Raw genomic sequence first — 24,254 nt, 5'->3', positions numbered from 1 at the left:
AGTACAAGCATATAATGTCTACCATTATATTATCAACATGTTATTTGTAAAATTTTTACAAATAATGCATCTTGGTGATAGAAGCTAGCTATCTGTCATGAACTTTACCTGGTTCAGTCAGAGCATACACAAAGATGACCTATGGATAGTCAGGTTTGAATTCTCTGTCTCCTCTTGTATTGTTATACTGTTACAGCCATTAGTTAATATTATTGTACAGTTATTAATATGTTATAGATTGTTTCATGTATTGTTCATATGTTCTAATCGCCCTGAGCCTCCGGGGAGGGCGGTATATAAATATAAAAATAAATAAATAAAATGTTTGTTTGCTTTCTTGAAGGACTCCCAAGCTTTATTAGGAATCAGTCTTTAAGATATCAACATAATGGTATAATTTTTCATCATCAAGTTTGGGGTTCCAATTTCATGTACTATTTTGTCCTTCAACATATATTGTGTTAGTTCTCTTAGAGTTTTTTCAAAGGTGGAAGGATTTGTCACTGTGTTTCTAGAACTGTGTGACATAGTCCTAGCTGGTGAACCTATTGCACTAGTGAGCCTTTTATGGGCTACCACAAATATAACGGATTAGGGCAAACACTTTACAAGTGGTCCAGGAGCTGGTAGCAGGCCCCCTCATCTATTATCATGTGAAGGGCCAGTGCGGCCTTTCTTGGCTCAGCAAGGCTTCCCAGGGCAAAGGGGAGGGCTGGCTTTGACTTAGCAGCCCCCACCCCACTTCAGGCAGGCTCGGCAACAGCAAGAAAAGCTACTCTGGGCCTTCTCAGGGCAAATGGGAGCCCTGGCTGGGACTCACTTCTGCGAGTCCCAGGCAGGGCTCCTGCTTGGGCAGAGAAGGCCCGGTGCAGCCTCCTCAGCCGGTCCTCTGGGAAGGGAACTGTAGGTCACTTTGATAATCCTTAGGAAAAAGAAAAGTGGGGTAATGAAACCTATTCCTCTTATCTTCTTATATGCTGCTAGGACTTCTGCTTTTTCTTCTGATACATGCACCTCTGAAGATAAAGTTGCCTGAAGAAGCAGTACTGTCAACTGAAAGCTTATAATCTACATCCTTCCAATTCAACAAATTAAGTGACAAAACCAGTAAGCAAATGGAGGATTATCAGTCAGAATAAAAGCACCAAAAGAATTTTATTGTAATTATGCCAAAAAGTTTAATTTGGATTCAATTTGCATTTTTTCCTTTTATTTAAAAGTAAATATAAATTCAAGAATGTGAAATAAATCCACAAACACAAAAGAAGCAGTTTTTGTGACACCAGAAAATTACATAACTTACATAATGACTCACTATCTGAACAAGAATACAACAAAAGGGGAAATTGCATGAAGTCATTCTTCAAAAGCCTCCTGTATAAAATTCCTCTTTAAAGAAAATTATCATTTGCACTCTAAATGAACACAGAGGACAGTATATGACATTCCAAAATTAGAAGATACAAAGTGAATTTCAGAATGCCAAAAATGTCATTCTATTTGAAATAGATGTGCAGTATTCCCCACAGTTCAACCTTTATAATTTCTGCATTTTTTTTTTACTGCATGGGAGACTATCAGTTCTTAAACCATGAAACAAGGCTGGACCAATTATTTGCAGAAACAAGTATGTTCATTTGTATAAAGTGATTTTCAGAAATCAACTCAACATGCTGGTTAACAAGCCTCCTTGTAATGAAACTGAATTTTCACAGTTAGCTAGGCAAAACTTTAAATAAGCAAAGAAAGCAGAAAATTTTAAATGACTGGATCTAGTAAGATGTTTTCAATGGATCCAGTGTTTCTGCAAATGGAGTACATTTATGGAAGTGATTTCCATCAAGGTTCCTGATGCCTTAGAAGTCCTCTGAAAAGCTGAAGCACAGACGCTGAAGCAAGAAATAAACCTTCTTGGTTTTCTGCCGGCACAGGCTCAGCAAATATCACAGATCTGAGCTCTGCCCATGCAAAGCAAAAGAAGGATATTCCTGTCACCCCTATTTTTTTTATAAACCATACTATCCTGTTCAGGGCAGCCCTCTAGTGCCCAACAGTGACTTTATAGCATCTGCCAGCTTGCTGGAATAAGAGGAAGCCAATGAAAATTGTATCAGTACATTCACTATGCTTGCAGAAACATTAGATTCAACCTGCTATTTTAAAGTGGATACCACCAAATTTGACGATCAGGTGGAGTTGGACTAACTTCCATCCACAAATAGCAGGTTGGGAGAACATATGAAAACTGATTTCATTTTGCTTTATGGATTTTCTATATTGACAGAAACACAGAAGTAAGTGTTGCGGGAATTTTCTCCATAAAGGAATGCTTTTGATTGGGCCCCAACAGATCACGAGTACTTTACAACAGCAGTCTGTACAGCATATCTTGAACTCAATACTATCCCACTGATATTTTACACAAAATCTTAAAATTATAAAGCTAGTGAAAATTAGACTCCCCATCATGCAAAAAAAGAAAAGAAAAATAACCCCTGCAAACAATATAATTAAATAGAAACGAAAATTGGCAGCTGGAACAAAATAGTCAAGCAGTGTCAGTCCCCAAGCTTGCAACTCTATTGATTTCAAAAAGAAAGAATAGCAAGTATAGGAACCTTGCCTTATCTGAGATAAATAAGGAACAGAATCCACTTAAAGTGCATCTGCTGAACAAATCCTTTTAAAAATGCTACCATTACAACTACTCAAACAAGCAGTACTGGCTAATCCTTTTTTTTTTTTTTACATATTCTACTCTGAGTACTAAATATAGTAGTTGAAACCTAAATTACAATCTTTTATATATGAAATATGCTTTCTATACCATGAACTTTAAAAAGAAACTAAATACTTTCCAGAAATTGTGAAAAGTTGAAAAATCTTTAAGAATATTATAGATTGGTGCCAAAGAAACAGGGTTGAAGTACTTTTAAAAAACATTATAATCAACATTTGTTTTGTTAAGGCTCTGAAAGAAGCATCCACTTTTCTTGAGATCTTTTGGCAAGAGATATAAAAGGAGGAATAGCAGGGCTGTCTGACATTTCTAAATTTGAATGTGTATATTTAATTAAAGCCAGCTCATTCAGTGTCTGCACACAAAGTTATTGCACTCATGTATTCCTTGGAATACACTTACATCAAGACAGTAACAATGATTGCAACATTGCCATGGTAAAATAATAAAGGGTTCCTATTCAATGTGAGATCAGAAATGTCTGCATGTTCAAAAACCTTCCCAAGAGAATTAATGCAGACAGATCCAATCAACGTCTTAACATATTTGTTCAATTCTTCATAGATACAAAATTTTCACTAATGTCAATCAATACAAATTTTTCTGGACCAAAAAGATTTATCATGCAAATTCTTAATTAGTCCTGCATACTGCTTTGGAATATATTCTATAAGAGTTAAAAGAGCATCTTTTCCAAAAGGTAACGAAAAATGGATTTAAAACAGGAGTCTACTGCTGAATGCAAGTCCTTGTAGCAAAGTTAAGACAGATTACATTTCATTCCATCACTGCAATTTAGTCTTGGAGAAAGACTTCTGGTATTTGTCCACCTAGTAAATGCTACATTTCAAGAATAATGGAACTATCAAGTCAGCATTATCTTACTTAAAACAAGTTATTTTTCTCTATAGTACGTCAAGTAAGCTTTTAGTGATTCGGGGAGTGGTAAACTCATTATTCTTTCCCGCAAGAGATTTCGAGGAGGTTCTTCAGGTTTCAAAACTTCACTTTGATCTTTCTCTTCTTCTTCTTTGTTGTCTTCTTCCATCTTTTCATCTTCTTCACTGTCTAGAGGCTGAGGAATGAGTTGATTACCTACAAACACATAGGTGTTAATCTTGCGCCTACGGCACCGTCTGCGTTTACGTTTTGGTGGTGGCTTCTGAACAACGCCTTTGGCTTGCATCTCCCCATTTATATAGTTTCTAAGGGTGCGTCTAATATAGATCCGGGCCAAGTCCTGTAGATTCCTAACAGCACAGGGAGCTAAAACAGAAAGAAAGAAAAAGAATTATGTCTGCCATCTAGGTCAAGCATGAAGTTAATATTAGCAATAATGTAAAAAGATGAGAAAAAAGCCAGTAACATTTGAACACTTTGAACTTAGTATTACTTTATGAGGCAAAATAAAAACCACATGCTATGAAATGCACGAGGCAGTGCAAGTAACAGTGCTTAAACACTGCAGTATCATCTATATTGACCGGGATTCAGACATCAATCTAGTTCTGCGTGCCAAAATAGGCATTAGACTTCTTGAGACATCAAGTCTACTCTTAAGGGAAAAGAAGTAAAAGGGTGATGGTATTTGTGAAATCACAAAACCCAAACACTGCAGCAAAACCTACAGTATTATGGGCTATATATAATGGCAAACAGGGAAATGCCACAAGGAAACTGCAAATTCTTCTCAGGGGATCAGCAAAGCTTACAATAATCAGACCACCTCAGCAATACCAAGCATGTAAGATTTTCTTGAAACTATCTGTGAAGTACACTACAAAACACTCATTCCTGTTCATAAACTTTATTCTCTCACTTAGTAGTTGCCAAAGTAGAAGATAGTAACTTGGACTACTATTAGTGTTCTGGCTAGCCCAGAGTAGTAGCTAAGTGCAGATATAGTCAACAGATTTTTTGTGCTACAGCAGCATCTAGGCCATAATCTTTCCTAGAAAATGTGTGAAGTAGCTGTCATGCAGTTCACTTATGGATTAAAAACTGGCTTAAGAGGCAGAAGAGAAAGAACAAACCTTTCTTTTGCAGTCAGGAAAAAACCCAGAGCTTCAAGGAGAGGGAGAAGCAAGATTATAAAACCTGTGGACCTGAGACAGAATCTCTCTTGGCCATTTTGTTATTTTGATGGCAAACTACTCCATGTTAACCTGGCTTCCATCTTGAGCACGAGAGGCTGAGACAACAGGGCTAGAATACCCCCAAATCACAGGAGAGGACAAGGTAAAGGATGATTTCAGAATGCTTGTTACTCCAGAAATCAACAGCCCAACTCAAATAACATATATAAGAACAAGGCCAGTGGAGCGATTGCCGATTTCTTCCTTATTGTTCATTCTGTTGTCTTTTCAAATGACTTGTGTCCTTTTTAATTTTCTTATTAAACTCGTTATCATTTAAAAATAATAATTAAAAATGGCTAAATGATAGGAAGCAAAGAGCAGGAATCAATGGACAGTTCTCACAATAGAGTGAAGCAAGCAATGGGGTCCCATAAGAATTGGTTTGGGGACTAGTACTAATTAAATGATTCATCAGTGATCTGGAACCATGCCGAGTAGTGTAGTGTCCAAGTTTGCAGATGACACCACATTATTCAGGATACAGAAAATCAGAACTGTAAAGAGCTCCAAGAGGATCTCAACAAACCTGGCGAGTGGGTAACAATGTAGCAAACAAAGTTCTCAATATTTATGTGTAAAGTGATGCACATTGGTGGGAAAATCCCAACTTCAATTATAGGATGATGGGGTCTGAAATTGCTGAGACTAAGACAGTAAAAGATCTTGGGCTTGGAACAATGGAAGTGTCAACCCAATGTGCTGCTGCACTCAAAAAGGAAATTATATTAGAGATTATTAGGAGAAGGATTGAGAATAAAATGACTAATAAATGCTCTGGTATAGATATATGGTGCAGCTTCATTTAGAATACTGTGTACAGTTCTGGTCGCAGTGTCTCAAAAAGGACATTGCAGAGCTGGAAAAAATGCAGAGGAGGGTAGCAAAGATGTTGGGGAGGAGAGAAGTTGAAGCATTCAATGAAACTGATAGGCACTAGGTTCAAGATGGACAAAAGGAATTCTACTTTACACAGAAAGTTATAAAAATGCCAGAAGATGTAGTGCTGGCCATAGGAATAAACAGCTTTATAGGAGGGTTAGATAGAGGATAAGCCTATCAATATCATGGAGAATAAGGCAATATCAAGAAGGATAATAACTGGTGACTGAGGGAGGCACTAAACTTAAGAGGCACTAAACTTCTGAATCCCAGAGCCATGAGGCAACATTAAGGGAAATCCTCAGCCTTGATATCCTGCTGTTGGTCCTCCAGAAAAACCGATTAGCCACTGCATGAGACAGGATGCTGGACTAGATGGACCATTCGTCTTCCCTTCAAATGAGGCTTATATTGAATCAGACCCTTGGTTGATCAAGGTCAGTATTGTCTACATAAGACTGGCAGTGGCTCTCCAAGGCTTCACGCAGAGGTCTTTCATATAATTTACTACAAGATCCTTTTAACTGGAGATGTCAGGAATTGCACCTGGGACCTTATACATGCCAAGCAAATACCTGATCACTGAGCAGCACCACTTTCCCCATAGGCATTTTTACTATGTGAGTTCTCTTTAGCATAACACAATAAAAGGATAAGAACAACCCACCATAATATTATCAGTATGAAACCAGACATAAACTGACAACCATTTTAAACTAAAGCTAGGTTTAAATGCAGCACTGTTTCAATTCTTAGCTTTCAAACTGCATATACTGATAATATATTGTAATAGCCTATAAACAATAAAATCTATTCATTCCATTCTTAGCTAAGCTAGAAAACCTTGCTGCCCGCAGATCCTGGGGTATTATATGCTTCCATTGTGCTGGCTTTCTTCCAACTATTGCCACTGCACCATCAGTTTAGATTTGAAGAGGAGGATTTAAATATAAAGGTAGGTTAATTCCAGGAACAAATTTGAAATCTTGGAAGCATAGTCAACCAGCTTAAACAAGGGAACACTATTAAAACTGAATCAGTACCCTATAAATGGGGGAAAAAACAGCAGTAAGCTATATATGTGAATCAATCTGAACAAGACCTGGACATCAGAAGTAAAAAGAGTGGTACATTGGTAATACTTAAATGAATTTTGTAGATAGATACATTTATTTGTATATAGCCATAGGCCTTTACAAAATATAAAATACAAATTTACAAACAGTAAAATAGAATAAAAGGAAGTGTATAAAAATATAAAATTTAAGACCAAAAATCTGAAACAGCATACACGACTACAAAGTGCAAGAGTGTTAAGAGTGTTACAAAGTGCAAGAGTGCCTTAGTGTGCCTTGTAATGTTGGACCTTATTTTCCTTGCAGCCAAGGCAAATAGAGCGGTTTTATATGTTACATTATCAACCTGGTCAGATAAAAGATAGATTGTCTTTTCAGCAATGGAGGGAAGGTTAGAACCCCATAAGGTCTCATTGAGTAATTTGGCCCTGGGATTCAGCATAAAGCAGTCAAAGATGTAGTGGGGTAAATCCTCCAGAGCTTGTGCACCACAAATACAAAAATGCTGTTTTTTTAGCATACAGCTAAAACGGCCCACCAATACCTCTGTGGGCATCGTTTCAAATCGAAGTGATGTAAAAGCTGCTCTGAGATTATGGTTAAAAGGGTAAAGGTAAAGGTATTCCCTGTGCAAGCACAGAGTCATGTCTGACCCTTGGGGTGACGCCCTCTAGTGTTTTCATGGCAGACTCAATACGGGGTGGTTTGCCAGTGCCTTCCCCAGTCATTACCATTTACCCCCCAGCAAGCTGGGTACTCATTTTACCGACCTCGGAAGGATGGAAGGCTGAGTCAACCTTGAACCGGCTGCTGGGATTGAACTCCCAGCCTCATGGGCAGAGCTTTCAGACTGCACGTCTGCTGCCTTACCACTCTGTGCCACAAGAGGCTCTGTTGTCTTCCCTTAAAAGGTGCAAAAGACTTCTGTGAGCAAAGTGTACTGAAAAAAGGACCTTCAGTCTCAGATTAAAGGCAGCAATCCAAGCCATAGACTTGAGTGAGCCCTGTGCAAACTTTAAGTGCAACGCCTGAGGCACAATTAGGCCCTCCTGTATATGGTCCAGCAACTCAGAAACTCTTCTTACCCAAATGTCTGTCCCAAACAAGCCAGCTGCTGGGATTGAACTCCCAGCCTCATTGGCAGAGCTTTCAGACTGCATGTCTGCTGCCTTACCACTCTGCGCTACAAGAGGCTCTGAGATTATGGTTAGTGATCCTAATTAGATAAGAGGATCTACGGTGGTCATATTTAAACCGTTTAAACCATGTTGCTGACTTAATTTTCAAAATTTGCATTCTGTATAACTGGGATCCAGTTATGGATTCTGTATAACTTAGAGATCCAGTCTCTAAGGTGAGAGTTATTAACTGAAGGATTTAGGAGGTCATCGGGGATGGAGTAGCATGCAACAAGGCTATTAATAAAGCTATGCATTGGATCATTAGATAACATTATATTAAAGGATTGATGATTAAATTTGTTTAAGTTGGCTAACCGAAGATTTTTCCACAGTTTTAGAATTGCAAAATGTACTCCGGCACTAAGAGAAATCGATCTGTTTCTGCCCTCATCAAAATAGGCAGAATTCCCCTAGGTAGGGCTAGAATGTAGCCCTTAAGAATGTATTTTGAACAGATTCTAGCCTAGGTATGATATTTTCCTTCCATCCCCAGACCTCTACTCCATACAATAGATGGGAGATAACCTTGCACTTTTATAATTTGAGGGTTGGATCAATGAGGAAGCCTCCTGTTGTATATTAAAACTTCAGAATAGTGCCCACTAGGTGTGTTGCAGAGACTCTAATGGTGTCAAATGAATTTTGTAATTCTGGCAATATTTAAAAGAACATAAATTGGTAAATGTGGCTGGTCTTTGTTCGCTGGGCTGCAAGTTCTACCCAGTTGCTTAACACAAGAAAAAATATTAAGTACTTTTTACCAAGTGCCAGAATGTTTAAAATCATACATAATAATGGAAGGAGAGATAATTTATACTAAATCCCCCCTTTCTCACACTACTTTTAAGTTCCCTGTATTTTGGTGAGAGCAATGGCTTGTTGGATTGTTGCACTTACCTGTATGATGTTCATTGAGCATTTTCTGTGCAGGCACATATGGGACTACTTCAGAGCAGGCCTGCCATGGAGTGTTTTCTAAAAGCTTATAGAATGTACAGCTTCTGGTCCCCCTCCTCCTTGGCATAGAAGAGCTTCAGACTCTTCTCACTTAAATAGCCACGTGATGAGAGCTAGGGAGAGCACTTTACCCACAAACCTCTTTTTGTTGCCAAGCAGATAAAGAATAGGCTGTGTGGTCCACAGTGGGGAAAGAGGGAGAGATGTGTGCCTGCACAGAAGGCACCTGAACATCAATTACAGTTAATAGACTGAATGCAGAAGGGAGCAAAATACATTAAGGAAAATGATAGCCTGATGCACATGTACAGTGAAAATGAGGGGACATGCAGAATGAAAAAATATACCCAACAGGGATGCATAGTAAAAGTGAAAGAAACCACTAGTGCATAAAGGCTCTGTGTCAAAACAATCTTATCTTTCTGGAATGGGGTGAAAGGTGGGCCGATCCTGAGTGCCTTAATCTCACTTCCCCTAAAGATAGGACAAATGAAGCCACAGGTTCAAATGATTTGTATACTAGCTGTGATGAGAAAATACAAGAGACAGACTCTTTTGAGGAACAGGTTTTACACCTATACCAGTCCTATATGACTGCCAGGTACACTTTGATAGAGGAAGTAGAATGACCTGAATCTTTCATGGATAAGTGGTATTCAAAAATTTATGAAAAGGGGCAGGGCTAATTTTTCTTTCTGTTGCTCACGATGTAAATCATACTCATTTAGCTTAATAAGATTTCCAGGAAGCAGGTGTGTGTGATGACACTAGAACTTCAGTTACCCAGTCAGACCATTGATTTATTGATAAAACTAAGCACATACTGAAATGCAACATTTCTATGTTGTGCTAATGAACCTGTTCCACTGAGAGGAGGCCCTCTCTTGCCTTTGAAGAGGTTCCACAACATAGGGAATCATATCCTTCTGGGGCTATTAATATGCACTCCGTATTGTCTGGTTTCACATTTAGGACCACACAGTTGAAGAGTGGGAAAGGGAAAATGCATAATAACAGGCATGAGACAACAATAGGTAAAAAGCATCTCCCAGTGATTGATTGCTTATGGCTGCTTAGGAACAGACATCATGGCATTTCATATTCTCTGGTGATGCAAATAGGCCTATATGAGGGTGACCCTATGTTTTGAAACTGGGAATAAATATTTGATGCTTATGGACCACTCATGTGTCAAGAAGAACTTCCTGCTTAGGTGATCTGTTAATGTGTTGTCTTGGCTCACTGTCAAATCTATTTGTTTCAGATACTCCATTCCCATAGCAAGAGGTGGCAAATCTCTTGTTGCAGCGCCATGTTGGAGGCAGATTTTTCCAAAACTAGATTCAACACAAGGTTTACAATTCCAAGGAATATCCAGATTTTATTATGTTCAAAACTTAAGCATCATCTGCAACTAAACTCAAACAATCTGCAAACCAAGACAGCCTGTCAGAAATCTGAGGGAGTCTATGTAGTCACTGGGAAGCTGTTCCTTTAGATGAGGGACCCGAGAGATTGAGCTCCTTGGAGTCCCATTTGCCTGGGTTGGTGGTAACTAGGTTGGACCTGGGAGTTGAAGGGGTTACAGTATGGTTGCTGACTCTGGGCAGGAGTAAAGCCGTATGATTTCTTATATCGGAATTGTTGATTGTTGATTGTGCCTGGGAAAATATCTGGGTTTAAAGTTTTCTAGTTGTTGGGAAATAATACCCAAAGATTTGTTTGCTAGCCTGTTCTTACATATTCAGTCCAGTAGCACATCTGTTAGCTCACTAAATAAATTATTTCCTTCAAAGGAATGTTTAAAAGGAGCCATCAAACTTAGCTGTTTTACAAAGAAAGGCATTATAATACAACTATGTTTAGATATATTTATTTATTCATTCATTCATTCATATTTATATATGAATTTATATATATTGATATAAGAACCATTTCTAGCAAGCAGCTGTGCTACACACAAGGGAAAGGCACAATGAATTGTACTTACGCAGTCCCACTGTATCATTTTTGCTATTATCACTCTTGCTTGGTTGCACAAGTGGAGCAAACGAAACAGCAAGGATATTTTTACTTTCCCAAGTATTTTGTCCAGTTCTTAGAATTTGTGTTAGCTGCATGGAATCATTGAAAATGATTAAACAGAATCACACAATGATTAAACAAACTATTTCCATCTATATTTGTTTAAATTTTTCACATAATTACAATCTCAGTTTTGTAGAAAAGATTTATAAAATGGTGAACCATATATTTTATACTAAGTTTAAAAAGATTGTATATCTTTGTTTCCTTATAGAAACATTTACTAACTTTAAAAAAGCTTTGCAAACTGTGTAAAACTGCATGTTGAAATTATTTAATGTTAATATAATAAACAAATATAACGCAGATACTTTTAGAATGTTTTAAAATCTCAATCATACAAATCCATGAGAAGGCCAGGGACAATTAGTACTTAATGTGTATAGTGATACTGATTTAGAGAATTTATATGCTACTTCTCCAGAGATTTGCTATGACATAATACCCAGAAAGAAAAGATATGTAATTAAATAGCTGCATTTCACAAATTCACAGGTTCATAAACATTCATATTGCTACTAAAGTGCAAAAAATGTCTTAACAGGGTTTCCTTCAGTACTTACAATGGATAGAATTATAAGATCATGGTACAACATTTTATTCCTCAATACTGGAATATCTAACAGATCTGAGAAATCAATGCTACCCATCTAAATTTTTTTCCTTAGAAATGCCTTCTGGGTAGACCAACAGTACACTATTTCAAAAGACCTTGCTTCAGTGCAGTGTTTTTGATTTCAATTAACTGTCATCAGTGATTACTGAACAAAAGTGGTATGATGTAAACCTCATTCTATCCTAATCCATAATAATGGAATAGTTTTAAATTGATAAACTATACAGCATTTGTATGACAACTTAATTGATGGTAATGCTTCTGAAGTACTTTGTTTACTTTTACAACAACGCAGGCTTATTAAGTCATGTTTCAGTGTACCTAAGTTTCCCCATCTGTAAAATGGAGATAATGATACTCACCGTAGAAAAGCCCTTTGAGATCTATGAATGAAAAATAAGTGCTAAGTATTATTGTATCACTCAAAGTTTCATGCTTTTCAAAACATTCTGTCCTTGTGACAATGAAAATGTATTGAAACCTGAGACAGAACATGTACCAGTGTGCCTGTATACTTTAAGAACTAACTTTGACTTCTAATGCAAATATTTACCTTTAGTAATTTGTTGTTTCTAGTATGTTATTCATGTGGTGCAGTTACCCTTTCCCTTGGCTAGACTCCTATATTGCTTCAGTAAGTGCTGAATAATGAAACTGTGTGCGGACTTCAAATATGATCCATCTGTTTCATGCAATTCTATTACCATAGTTGAATCTTAAAGTACTATGTATTCTGTCACACTACTACAGATAGCTCAAGTTAAGAAATTCATTGTATAAATAAACTGATCAGAAAGTTACAGTAGAAGTACTGAAAAGATAATGCTCTGTAATCAACCATACACTAAATCAGACATCTACAAGTGGTAAATATGGGCACTATGGCATTAAGTGACATCTTTCCTTGCACCCACCAAGTGATTTTAGAATATGGTCAGATGGGCTTTTAAAATTGTTAACGTTTATGGTATAAAACTGTCCGTGGCTTTTTATAAAGTACTTTACCTGCACAAATAAAAAGAGTGAACTTTCATTCTGACTAAACATGTCTAAGTTGCATAGGTAAATTGCTTAACACGCCTAAATGGAAATTCACGGACAGCATTAGTTCTTCCCAATTTGAATGTATTTTGACAATTCAGGTGGAAGTTCTTAATAGGAGTGTGCAAAAAACAAAACAAAACAAAAAACCCCAAAATGGTATTTTTGGGATTCAGGTATACTGAATGCTCGCCAAATTGGTATCTACCGATATTCCCAAAGGTCAATACTGGTATAGTATTTGGTAAATATTTGAGAATCCCAATTTATTTTTGCTCCATAATACCCTTAAGGGACCATTACAAGGTATACCATAGGGTATAATGAAGAATCAACCTGGGAATATGGCTTGGCTGTTTTTTTGAGATACAGGCACCTTATTGGCAGCATAGCTGCTAGTGCCTCTCTTTAAACCTCTCCTCCCAAGTTTCAAAAAGACTGAACCAAAGGGTCCAATTCTATGTGCCCCCAAAGAAGGTGCCCTATCGTCTATTATTTCCAATAGAAGGTGGGAAAGGTGTTTAAAGGGATCATGGTCCCTATAAATATGTTCTCCAAGCCACAACGTCAGCTTGGAGTAAACTCCAAAGGCATTAAAAGGGCTTACAGTCCTTTTAAATACCTTCTAACTCAGCTATTTGGGTTTATGGTATTTTGGGGGCTTAGCCATTTTGGATAACCAAAATTCAGTCCAATCTATCTAACTGAAAGAATATTTTTTTGGTTTGGGTTAGCTGAATGAACACTTCTGATTGTTACAAACATAACTATATAAAATGTTGGTAACTTTTTAATAATCATTTATGTTGCTATCAAAATCTATTCACATTCTCTCTTATTATACACAAGTGCAAAGAACTCTCACCACCCATTCTAGATCAACTGTTGCAACAAGTAATAGTGCAGGTTACAAATGGTTGGGCTCATTTGTGTAAAAGGGCTAGCCTGGAGAAGCAGGATTTCATTTGGCATAAATGTGTTAGATGCCTATGAAATGAAAATAGATACTGGTCAATAAGGATTTCTTACAAAATTCAATAATAACTGAATATGCAAGAATACTTCTATATGATAAGTTTAAAAGGCATCCCATTAAACATGGTTTCTGTCTAAGATGCTGAAGAGTTACTATCAGAATTATGCATAACCTAACTCTCTGACATTTTGTGCTTGGTTCAAAGTTCCATCATAGCCATTTTGTGAGCACACCTACCATCTTGTGTCAGAACTCCAAAATACAAAATTTAGGATCAAAAATGGTTGGGACCCCTGCACTAAATTGACTCAGCTTCACTATCAACTAATATTATCATACAATTACTTGTAAATCTACAATCTAAAAACATGGACACAGTACTTACTTACAGGTAATTAATCTTTCAAAAACATTTCACCCTAATTTACTTTTGGTTATCACTTTACATGGTACATCATCATTATTATACAACAAGGAGAAAAAATTGTTAAAAACAAACTGCACAAAATTTGCTACAGGAATAACTCCCACTTTTTCTAATAAGCACTAGGATTGCTCTGGATTACTAGAATATCTCTGGAAGTTACAGAACAAGGAATATTAGGCTATGTATGGCGCATAAATTATATTTTGACATTCTGAGTCAAGGTTTACAAAATACCTTTGTAGTCACTGTACTGAGGCAATTAACAAGATGAAAGTAATTCAGAAAAAGAGCCTGTACACGACTACTATATTTTAATGACAATATTTAAATTTTTGCAAGAAATTTTTTTAAAAATATCACCTGATCTTCTATAGGCATAACTAGAATGCCTCCAACTTTCAATAAGATTTTCATGTAGTTCTCATGGTCTTTCTGGACACCAGCTCCACAATAAATCCGGTCATACTGATGACTGTCAGATGCTATCTGCAAACAGTTGCCAACTACGAAGGCTGGTTCACAAAATTCAAACCTGCAAAATAACGACGATGATTTTTGAATCTCTGTTAAAAAAGTTGTAAGTAGGTATATCTGCAATCAAGAACACAATCTGCATGTATTGAATTCTGTATTGTTAGACTGCATTATATTTGAATATACTTAAATATTTGAAGTCATGTCTTTTCCAAGAAGAAAACCCTTATCACAAATCCTGAAATTATTGTTCAAAAGACAAGTTGTTCCATGAGCAGGTTCACCATTGAACACACTAGGGAAAATCCCAGCAGACTGATGGCCATATCATAAGAAATGGGTGGGAGTCAACACCAATGTGAGGGGACAGGAGCAGTTGCTGCTATTAGATGGTAGCTCCCACTCCTATGTAAGGCAGGATGGTGTAAGCTGGGCAGCAACTCTGCCTGCTTTTTTCTCTCCTTTTCTATGAGGGGTTTGGTTTGGGGAAGGCCCTTTTCCTGCTCCATTGGAAGATGGGAATTTCTAGAGATATTTTTACTCCCCAAAGTTGTTAAATGGTCTTGGCAGTAAAAAAGGTAAAGGTATCCCCTGTGCAAGCACCGAGTCATGTCTGACCCTTGGGGTGATGCCCTCTAGTGTTTTCATGGCAGACTCAATACGGGGTGGTTTGCCAGTGCCTTAACCAGTCATTACCATTTACCCCCCAGCAAACTGGGTACTAATTTTACCGACCTCAGAAGGATGAAAGGCTGAGTCAACCTTGAGCCAGCTGCCTGGATTGAATTCCCAGCCTCATGGGCAGAGCTTTCAGACTGCATGTCTGCTGCCTTACCACTCTGCGCTACAAGAGGCTCTGAGATTATGGTTAGTGATCCTAATTAGATAAGAGGATCTACGGTGGTCATACTTAAACTGCTTAAACCATGTTGCTGACTTAATTTTCAAAATTTGCATTCTGTCTAAATTTACCACAGGCATAATAAGAGACAAAATTCAAGAAACATTGTAACATTTAAATTTGGAAGTCAGAAACACTTTCCCCCAAGAATTTCATCAATGAGAAATATTCTGAAATCAGTCAATTAAATTGTAATATCAACTACCAAATTAGCATTTAAAATTTATTTATTTATTTTTCAATTTATTTCCCATCACTCCCTAAGCAGCTCGTGGCGGGACACAATGTCTTAAAACCCCATTAAAACTCCCATTAAAAGACTTAAAAACCAGCACATGGCGGAAGAAAAAAAATTTCCTTCCTACCCCCATTTTATAATTCATTTATAAAATATTTGTAGTATTCGTGTAGAGATGGAGGCCCGGAAAAATGTAGTGGAAAACTTTAAGCTGAAGGAAATTTTGAAGAGCACTGAAAAACATTCCCATTCCCCGCTCCCGCCCCCGCCAATATGACTGAAATAAAAGACAAGGCTTTACTCAAAATGTGTAGTATAAAACTGTTACATAAGACAATCTACAATAATAATAATCCTGATCTGTACTATAGACATATACTACATTTCCAAGAATTTTATTTTATTTAAATATTAGCAATGTTAGTAATGAGTAATATGCTATTATGTGTCTAATAATTCATTATTAATGACTTGAATCTTTTCAATGTTATAAATTCATATTTAATATAAAAACATGCTGGTGGTCCTACCTATTATGAGGGACTGAGAGTTCTATTCAAATGCTGTTTTGTTTATCACATAATTTATTTTGTCCCTTCAACTGTTTTTTTCTCCTACCTCTCAGATGATAAAAATTAAAGATGCATATACTATGGAATCATAAGGTGCAACAGTTTCCAACTTCTTCTTAAGTACTGGGTATGCTTGTAATTTTCTTTTCTTTTTTTAGAGAAAAACATGTTTATACTTATAAATACCACACAAATGCTAGCTAGTACAATTTGAAATGCTAACCAATAAATTATGCATTTTATGTTGTTAAACCCATACAAGTTCATCATTGATTGTTGCAGTTTCTGCAGATGTATCTTTTATATGGGTCAATTGACCGAATAAACACAGTGACTGAAGCCCATAAAAGTAGTCTAGGCTTGACAGGAAAGTAATTATTACATATATATTTCTCCTCGGAGACAATGAAGAGGGGGCTCCACCTGCCAGTGGCTTCAACAATTGTAGATTTTTACACAAGTGACAATCCTAAATTCATAGAAGTAAAAAAGTGGAAAAATAAAACAGTGATTTTTGTGCCTGAATTACAAAAGAGCCAAAATTCAAGAAACATTGTAACATACTGTTTACATTTGATAGTCAGAAACCCTTTCCCTCAAGAATCACATTAATGTTTAATGGTCTCTGCCACATGTAGAATTTTGCCACAAGCGTATCCAGCATATCCAGCTCTAGAAAACAGATGTAGTGGCTAGAATGCCTGTACATTTCAGAAGTTATGAAGAATATTTGTTGCCTTTCATCCCCAACTGTAGCTGGCAAAACAGCATGAAATCTTATGTCTACTCAAATATATTTTGTGTGCATATTTTCAATAACAAATGTTCCGAAATTTTAAAACCTTCTATCCTGGTTTTATTCTTAACAAGGACCCACAGTTTAAGAATTATAGTAGTGACTAGTAAATAAGCCTGCTGCAGGCTTAATGCAGCGGGTGCTAGCGGGGCTGGGGAGACGCGCTGGGGCTGGGGCAGCTCGGGCTGGGCGGCGTGGTCCGGGGGTGTGGCCTACCTTGTAGTGAGGGAGCTTGTGTGTGGGCGGCTGGGTCGGTGCCGAGGTGTTCGGGGTCGGCGGTGGAGAGGCCGGGCGGACTGCACGGCCGCGGGGCAGGGGCCAGCGCCGCAGCCGCGGGCAGTGAGGCGGGTGGCGTGGCGGTGTGCTCCCAGCGGTGTGGGGGAGGGCCAGGCGTGGCGCATGCTGCAGCAGGACCGCGGCAGCTGGTGACAGCAGGGCGCGCCATGAGGCAGCGGCCGTCCAGGCCGCATTGCAGCGAGGAAATGGTGGCGGGCGGCAGCAGGTAGGCAAGCTGGAAGGGGGGGTGGTTTGGGAGGCGCGAAGCACCTCCTGATTAGTCAGGGCAATGGCAAGGGACCAACTCTTGCCACCAGACTGACACTCGGAGGGCCCAATCGGCAGGCACAAAGCGCCTGCCGATTGGGCCCTCCGAGTGTCAGTCCGGGGGAAGGGGCCTATGGGCACCCTTCCTCATCACGGACAGGGTCCTTAACTGATTATTTAATCCGCTCTGCTGGGAGCGGGTTAAAGATAGTATAGTGGTATAGTAGTAAAGAACAGATAAAACAGGTTTCTATAATGAATGGAACTTATTTCACATGCTGAAATTACATTATCTTTACAAAATTCCAAAATTCCAAACAGCTAAAAAGAGTGAAACACTTTCTAGTCTAAACTTTCTCAACCTGGGGTTTCTTGATGGTTCTGGAAGAATTTCCTGAATGGGTGGAAGTTAATTTTTAATATTGGGTGATATTATCATATATGGTCATATCAACTTGACCCCCTATGGCCAATGATGGGCCTGGAGGAGGTGGGGAGGGGAGGGGCCCTGAGTGAGCATGCATACAGCTATGCTTCCGACCCATATTCTGGACCATCACACCACTGCTGGGGATTCTTGAAGCCTGAAAAATGTTTATAGGGTTTCTCAACAGCAAAAAAGTTGAGGATGGCTGTTCTAGTCCTGCATGTTTCAATAAGACAGTTAAACATGTGAAACTACTGGAACTAAAGTGTTTAGCTCTGGCTGAATTGCAACACATATGTACATCCATTAATTTTTTTTTCACAATAAATATAAATTTCCAGTTGAAAATATGGACATTGTTTATAGTTTAAAAGACTCTTTGGAACATTCATATAACACATCTTGAAAGATTTCCACGCTTTGTACACCCATTTTGAAGATAAATAAAAACATACAGTATAAATCTGAACTACAGTAGCAAAAATCTGGACATGCTGAATAAAGTACATTCAGGTCAATAACATTAAATAGAATGCATTGCATGACACTTGAGATTAAATATTTAAAACTACATTACTTGAGATCACTTACACATGACAAAAAAAAATTCTATAGAAAACAGTGGAACATCTGCATATAATCTCCATAGTTGGGGGGGGGGCTCCAATTCTGATGAAGGTTGTGGTATGATGAAAGAGAGTTAACCACATTTGATGAAAAACAACCCCCCCTACCGCCCAAAAAAACATATAGGTTGTGAAAGATATGGGAACTATTTGAAGTCATGAAAATAGCAGGAGGGAAAAATGGTTAAACCCTCCCTCCTATTTTACTGCAATCAATCTTAATTACATGCAGCTCTACAATCCTACACCAGTAAAAATGCTTGGGATTATGGCTTTACCACTTACAATCTATTAGGCCTCAATGCCAAACTCAGTGCAATGCTTAATTATAATTTTGTTGGACAGAACTTTACGCATGTGTACAGACACACACAATGAAAAATATTGTATTTTCCCCACAATGTAGCTTTCAACAGGACAGTTGAAATACAAGACTTAAAACAGCCTATACACATAAAACGGACAATCTCCAGATGGAGAATGGAGATCACCAGATGTGAAAAGTATCTTCCCCTGGTGAAAATAACTGCTTTGGAAGATGAACTCTATGGCATCATATACTAGCCAAGGTCCCTCCCAAAACCCAGCATTCCCCAGACTCCACCCACAAATATCCTGTAATTTTCCATCTCGAAGTTAGCAATCCTATATAAGCAATAAGATATGCCCAGATCAGCAGTGTGACTCAGTAGCTAAAAAGGTGAACAGGATTTTAGGCTGTATTAAATGAACTATTGCGTTCAGATCACGTGAGGTAATGTTACTGCTTTACTCCGCTCTGGTAAGGCCTCACTTGGAGTACTGTGTTCCATTTTGGGCACCACAACTGAAAAAATATGTAGAGAAACTGAAGCGTGTCCAGAGGAGGGCTACAAAGATGCCCCTAAGGAAATATAACTTTGGTGAAGTTCTTGACCTGTGCTGTAGTTCTAATAATTATATTTTGTTGTTGTTAGGTGTGAAGTCGTGTCCGACCCATAGCGACCTCATGGACAATGATTCTCCAGGCCTTCCTGTCCTCTACCATTCCCCGGAGTCCATTTAAGTTTGCACCGACTACCTCAGTGACTCCATCCAGCCGCCTCATTGTCTGTCGTCCCCTTCTTCTTTTGCCCTCCCAGCATTAGGCTCTTCTCCAGGGAAATATTTATATAGTGCAGAACAAAAAGGAGAAGAGATTGTGAAGGTCATCTGGTTGGGTGGTTTTATCCAGAAAGCTGGAGAATAAACAAGGACCTCCGGCACTTGCCACAGAGCACAGAGATGAAAAAAAATATTCTCTGCTAGCAGCAAAATATCAAGAATAGAAACAAGCATCAAAAGCCTGAAAACTATAATCTATAACAATTATGACAATTTATTTGATTCAAATATACAAGTTGCTTTAAAGTGAATGCGGGGGTTCCGGGGATCCTGAAAATCATTTGTTTTCTTGTTTAGAAAGAACTACAAAACGCACAAACAGGTCAGAGGGAGCAACAAAGATATGCTTTGTATGCACACGTATGCAATATGCATAAAGAGCACAGAGCCATGACAGGTTTATTTGCAATAAGATAAAATTTATTTAAAGACTAGACAATTAAAATGTCTTTACATGATACTTTGAAGAAAGTGAGTAACGTACTAAGCAGAACTGTGACCAGGGCATTCCATACAGAAAGCACCACTACTGGGAAAGTCATCTTTCTGCAGTCCTCACTTCAACAGATAGGACACATGACAGCCTTGAAATAATCATAAGAGCAGGTTGATCCAATAGGTAGGTAAGATATGAGAGAAGGAAGCAGGGTATATTTATTATTCAGGTATATTTAAGCTGAAATTAGCTGTTTTGGATCAGTTTGAAGATGTCTGAAATGACCTCCCCCCAAAAAAACAAACAAACAAACAAACAAAAAACACAACCCTCCTAATATTTCTAGAGTAATGAAAATTTATCTCCCAGAATTTCAAGGGTGTTTTGAGGTGGTACTAAAGTTGGAAAGGGAAAAGAGAAAGCTATCCTGGGAAATAGCTTAGGCAGCACCCCTCTCTTGGGAAGAGAGATATCAACTACCAGCTGATGGTCAAGTAAACCAGTCCTCCACCTATGGCATTGTTCCTATGGGAGGCTTCTCCTTACAAACAAGTGGTAAGGCTTCTCCTTACCACTGGCACTGGAGGAAGGAAGAGTGTATTTCCTTACTTGGAAAACTCCAGGCGGGCTGCCGCTAGTGAATACCTGGATTCCTGCTAGGCTTGACTGCTACAGTGGCCATTTCTTCCTTTCTCTATCGGGGCTTTAAAAAAATAGATTTTTTAAAAGTAAAAGGCCAGTAGTGGAGGTGAAAATGGCCAATGAGATAGCTAAGTCCAGGATCCCATGAGCCTGCTTGGCATTTTCCAGCTGTGGGACTGGCTCTGTTGCATCCAGTGCTATTGGTGGGGAGAAACTGCCAGGGGAAAATGCCAGCATGGTAAGTCCAATGATGGCTTTCTGTATTGTCCTCCATCTGTCCTCACTTCTGCTGCCTCTGAAGGCAGGGGATGACTAAAACAATAGTCCCAAATTTTCAAGAACTGATTCCAGTATGGAAAAAAATCCTAACCCTGTAACAATACTTAAAAGAAATCAGAATAACAAAACAGTGACCCAAAATTCAGATGAAAAACTATGAAAATTTATGAAGACCAGACCCTTACAGGTAATTTAAGTAGCCTGGTTCGGACAGATATTTGGGCACTTAAAAGGGAAGAAAAAGCAGTTTGCCTAAAAACGAACTGTCAACTAATGAAGTTGTTTCAGTAGACTACAGCTAGACAAAACTTTCAGAAAACCTTCAACAGGGAGCCTCACATACAGCCCATTGTAACAATCTAACCTGGACACTGAAGAACATAGCCAAGTCATACTTCTCAAGGAAAGGTACATCAACTAAAGATGATGACTGGAAATAAGCACCCAACAGGAAATCTGTCCATTCACAGGCACAGAGCTAATACCAACTGAAGCAGTTCGCTACTTCAGAAGTGCAACCCCATCCAGAACAGTCTTATTCCCTAATCATTCATCTGCCACTTTATTAACTGACAGTACTTCAGCATTATCTGGATTTAGTTTCTTATCTAGGTATTCATCAGAACTTCTTCAGGGAGATGTGGCACTGTAATTGTGAACTGTGAAAATCTGCCAAAGTGCTTGAAATTGAATGGATTTGCATTATGTCTTTATGTCTGAACCAAGCCACTGTGTTTTAATAAGTATTTTGAGGTGGAGTTCAAACCTGAATATTTAAGCAACCTTGATGTAGGGTGGCAGGAGTGGAGGCAGAATATTTTTATAACTAATAAAAAACCCTATGTATCATACTGTATAGGCAAACATGGTAAACATTCTCCACGGAAATAAGGAACTTCTGCATTTCCATCAAATGGCAATAGTCAAAGTAATGATACAAGATTGTTTTTAGTCATTTTTTCAGAGGGGCTGTGCCTCAGTGGTAGAGGATCTGCTTAACATGTAGATGGTTCCAGATTCAACCCCTGGCATCTCCAGTCAAAAGATCTGGCAGTAGATAATGTGAAAGATCTCTGCCTGAGACCCTGGAGAGCCACTACCAGTCTGAATCGACAATACTGACTTCAATAGACCAAAGGTATAAAGGTATAATTCAGTATAAGGAGGCTTCATGTGTTTTCATCAAAAACAGTTTAATACTTATAGCTCTCCTCCCAACAACCTATTACATACAAAATACATATGTAAGAATAAAATATTAGGTATATTAGCAGTCATTAACATATGTGACAAATACAGACTGAATCACAATTTGAACAAAATTTTAGCTGCGACACATAATTTTATTTATGTCATACCACTTGTGGTTTACACTGTAAAAGTGAGTGTTATTTTTTTTTCTGGATCAAAAGTGCTTCTTGTTGCTAGAAAAGGGACTTTGAAGAGAAAAAGGTGATCTGAACTGAGTCAATGCTGAAGCTTTTCTTGTAAAATGCACTCTTCAGAGCTTTGGCTATGGCCTGATCTTATGAATTCAGTTTTCTGTCTGCCTTACGTCAAACAACTGTATTTGACAGATAAAAATGTAGAGTAGATCTGTGCTTCTTAGAAATGTGAATTCTCTTCTGTTCAAATGAAGTAGAAACTGTTCCAAGCTCGATGAACTCCTCAATACAATAATAGTTTGGAGCATTTATATAGACAGAAGATATGAATTACTTGGCAGCCCTTTTTACCTAATGAACATACTTCCACTATTTGGATTTTTCCTATATAGTTTTGTTATTCCTATTCTGAAAATTGAAAATAATGGATTCTGACCAGAAGCAACATCTGCTTTGCAGTTTCTTCATGAACTTTGCAACACTTCTCTGCCTCTGGATGCTCTTTGTTTAGATAAAAATGACATAACGATTCCAATATATTCTTGATAGTAACTATGGAATAGACAGAGAATCTTCCATTGAGGGATGTGCAGATAAATGAAGAGGCTTCCAGACAGTGCTGATAACAGCATGAGAAAAAAAATCCAATAATTATTATCTCTAGCTGAAACAAACTAAGTTGTGACAGACTGCCTTTGGCTATTAGTGGAAGTTTCCAGAATTTGGAAATGTTTCCAATTCCATTCTTTAAAATTCTATATTTTAGTTGTAAATGTGTATACTCATTTGGCTGAAGTGTGATGAAGGATTTCTTCAGATAATTCCATGTACAGTTCAAGAACTTCTTTTCCTAGCCATCATGGGGTTGTCGGAACCACAGAACGTCATCAGAGATAAAGCTGGACTGTTGGGAGACTGATCAAGGTAAGGTGACTTTCTCTCTTACATAATCTATAAGAGAGGCTGTCTTACCCTTAAGACTTATCCCAAAGTAATACTATGATTCTTATCACTTACCATTGTAGAGATTTCTTTAGAAGAATGGTGACATTTTCATTTGGCTCACAGATGAAATGTAGACTTTCTTGCACAGTAGTGATCATAGTGGCTTGAACACTTGGGGGGTTGGCAGGTTGCTAGAAGGTGGGCAACCTAGCTTTGCCCTGTTGCTCTCCCTCCAAGACGAATACTCTACCTCTAGAAGCTGACTGGGAGCAGAAAAGACAACACATTCCCCTTCAATAAACAAGTGAAGAGGAGACTGACACTGCTACTTCTGTGCTAATGCCAAGAATCTTTCCATATATATATATATATATATGTATATATACATATAGTAAAGACCTTCTCTGAAACTGCCTGTATCAATTAAGGAAAGGCATTCCTTTTGTCTCAAAATAGTAACAAAGTGCCTACCAAAATACATAAACATGTATCCAAAGTATGGTTTAGAGCCAATATCACCTGTTTTGCTGCTTGAAACAATCTCTTCAATGGAAGCAGGATTTTTCACAAGTATGGTGAAACATACTTTTTGGCTATCCAAGAACCTGGAAGTTCCCATTCAAATGGAAAACTAAGTTGCTGCAGACACAGATGATAAATCTGGTAACAAATAGTTGCTAGGAATATGCTAAACGTTTTGAAAGACAGATATCTCGAGGCGGGCAGAAGTG

At 38.1% G+C, this 24,254-nt stretch overlaps 1 protein-coding gene across 7 annotated transcripts in view; it reads right to left on the bottom strand.

The window, feature by feature from the left end:
- Positions 1–1,130: 1,130 nt before the first annotated feature.
- The window catches only part of PCMTD1 (protein-L-isoaspartate (D-aspartate) O-methyltransferase domain containing 1), a 41,383-nt gene continuing 18,259 nt past the window's right edge, over positions 1,131–24,254 (bottom strand). For 5 of the 7 annotated variants that reach the window (XM_077352430.1, XM_077352431.1, XM_077352434.1 and 2 more), the window contains 4 exons: positions 14,477–14,648; positions 12,035–12,055; positions 10,962–11,085; positions 1,131–4,006 (listed from right to left, as the gene is read on the bottom strand). In XM_077352430.1, the coding sequence (XP_077208545.1) occupies positions 3,636–4,006; positions 10,962–11,085; positions 12,035–12,055; positions 14,477–14,648 (688 nt within the window). In that variant the 3' untranslated portion in view covers positions 1,131–3,635. Of the gene's footprint in view, positions 4,007–10,961; positions 11,086–12,034; positions 12,056–14,476; positions 14,649–23,595; positions 23,787–24,254 lie in introns of all 7 variants that reach the window. The other 2 variants (XM_077352437.1, XM_077352436.1) reach the window with 2 other exon arrangements.

This window comes from Paroedura picta, chromosome 9, assembly GCF_049243985.1.
Source record: "Paroedura picta isolate Pp20150507F chromosome 9, Ppicta_v3.0, whole genome shotgun sequence".
Taxonomy (NCBI): domain Eukaryota; kingdom Metazoa; phylum Chordata; class Lepidosauria; order Squamata; family Gekkonidae; genus Paroedura; species Paroedura picta.
Note: the sequence above shows the minus strand (reverse complement) of the source record. Positions and strands in the feature narration are given on the sequence as shown.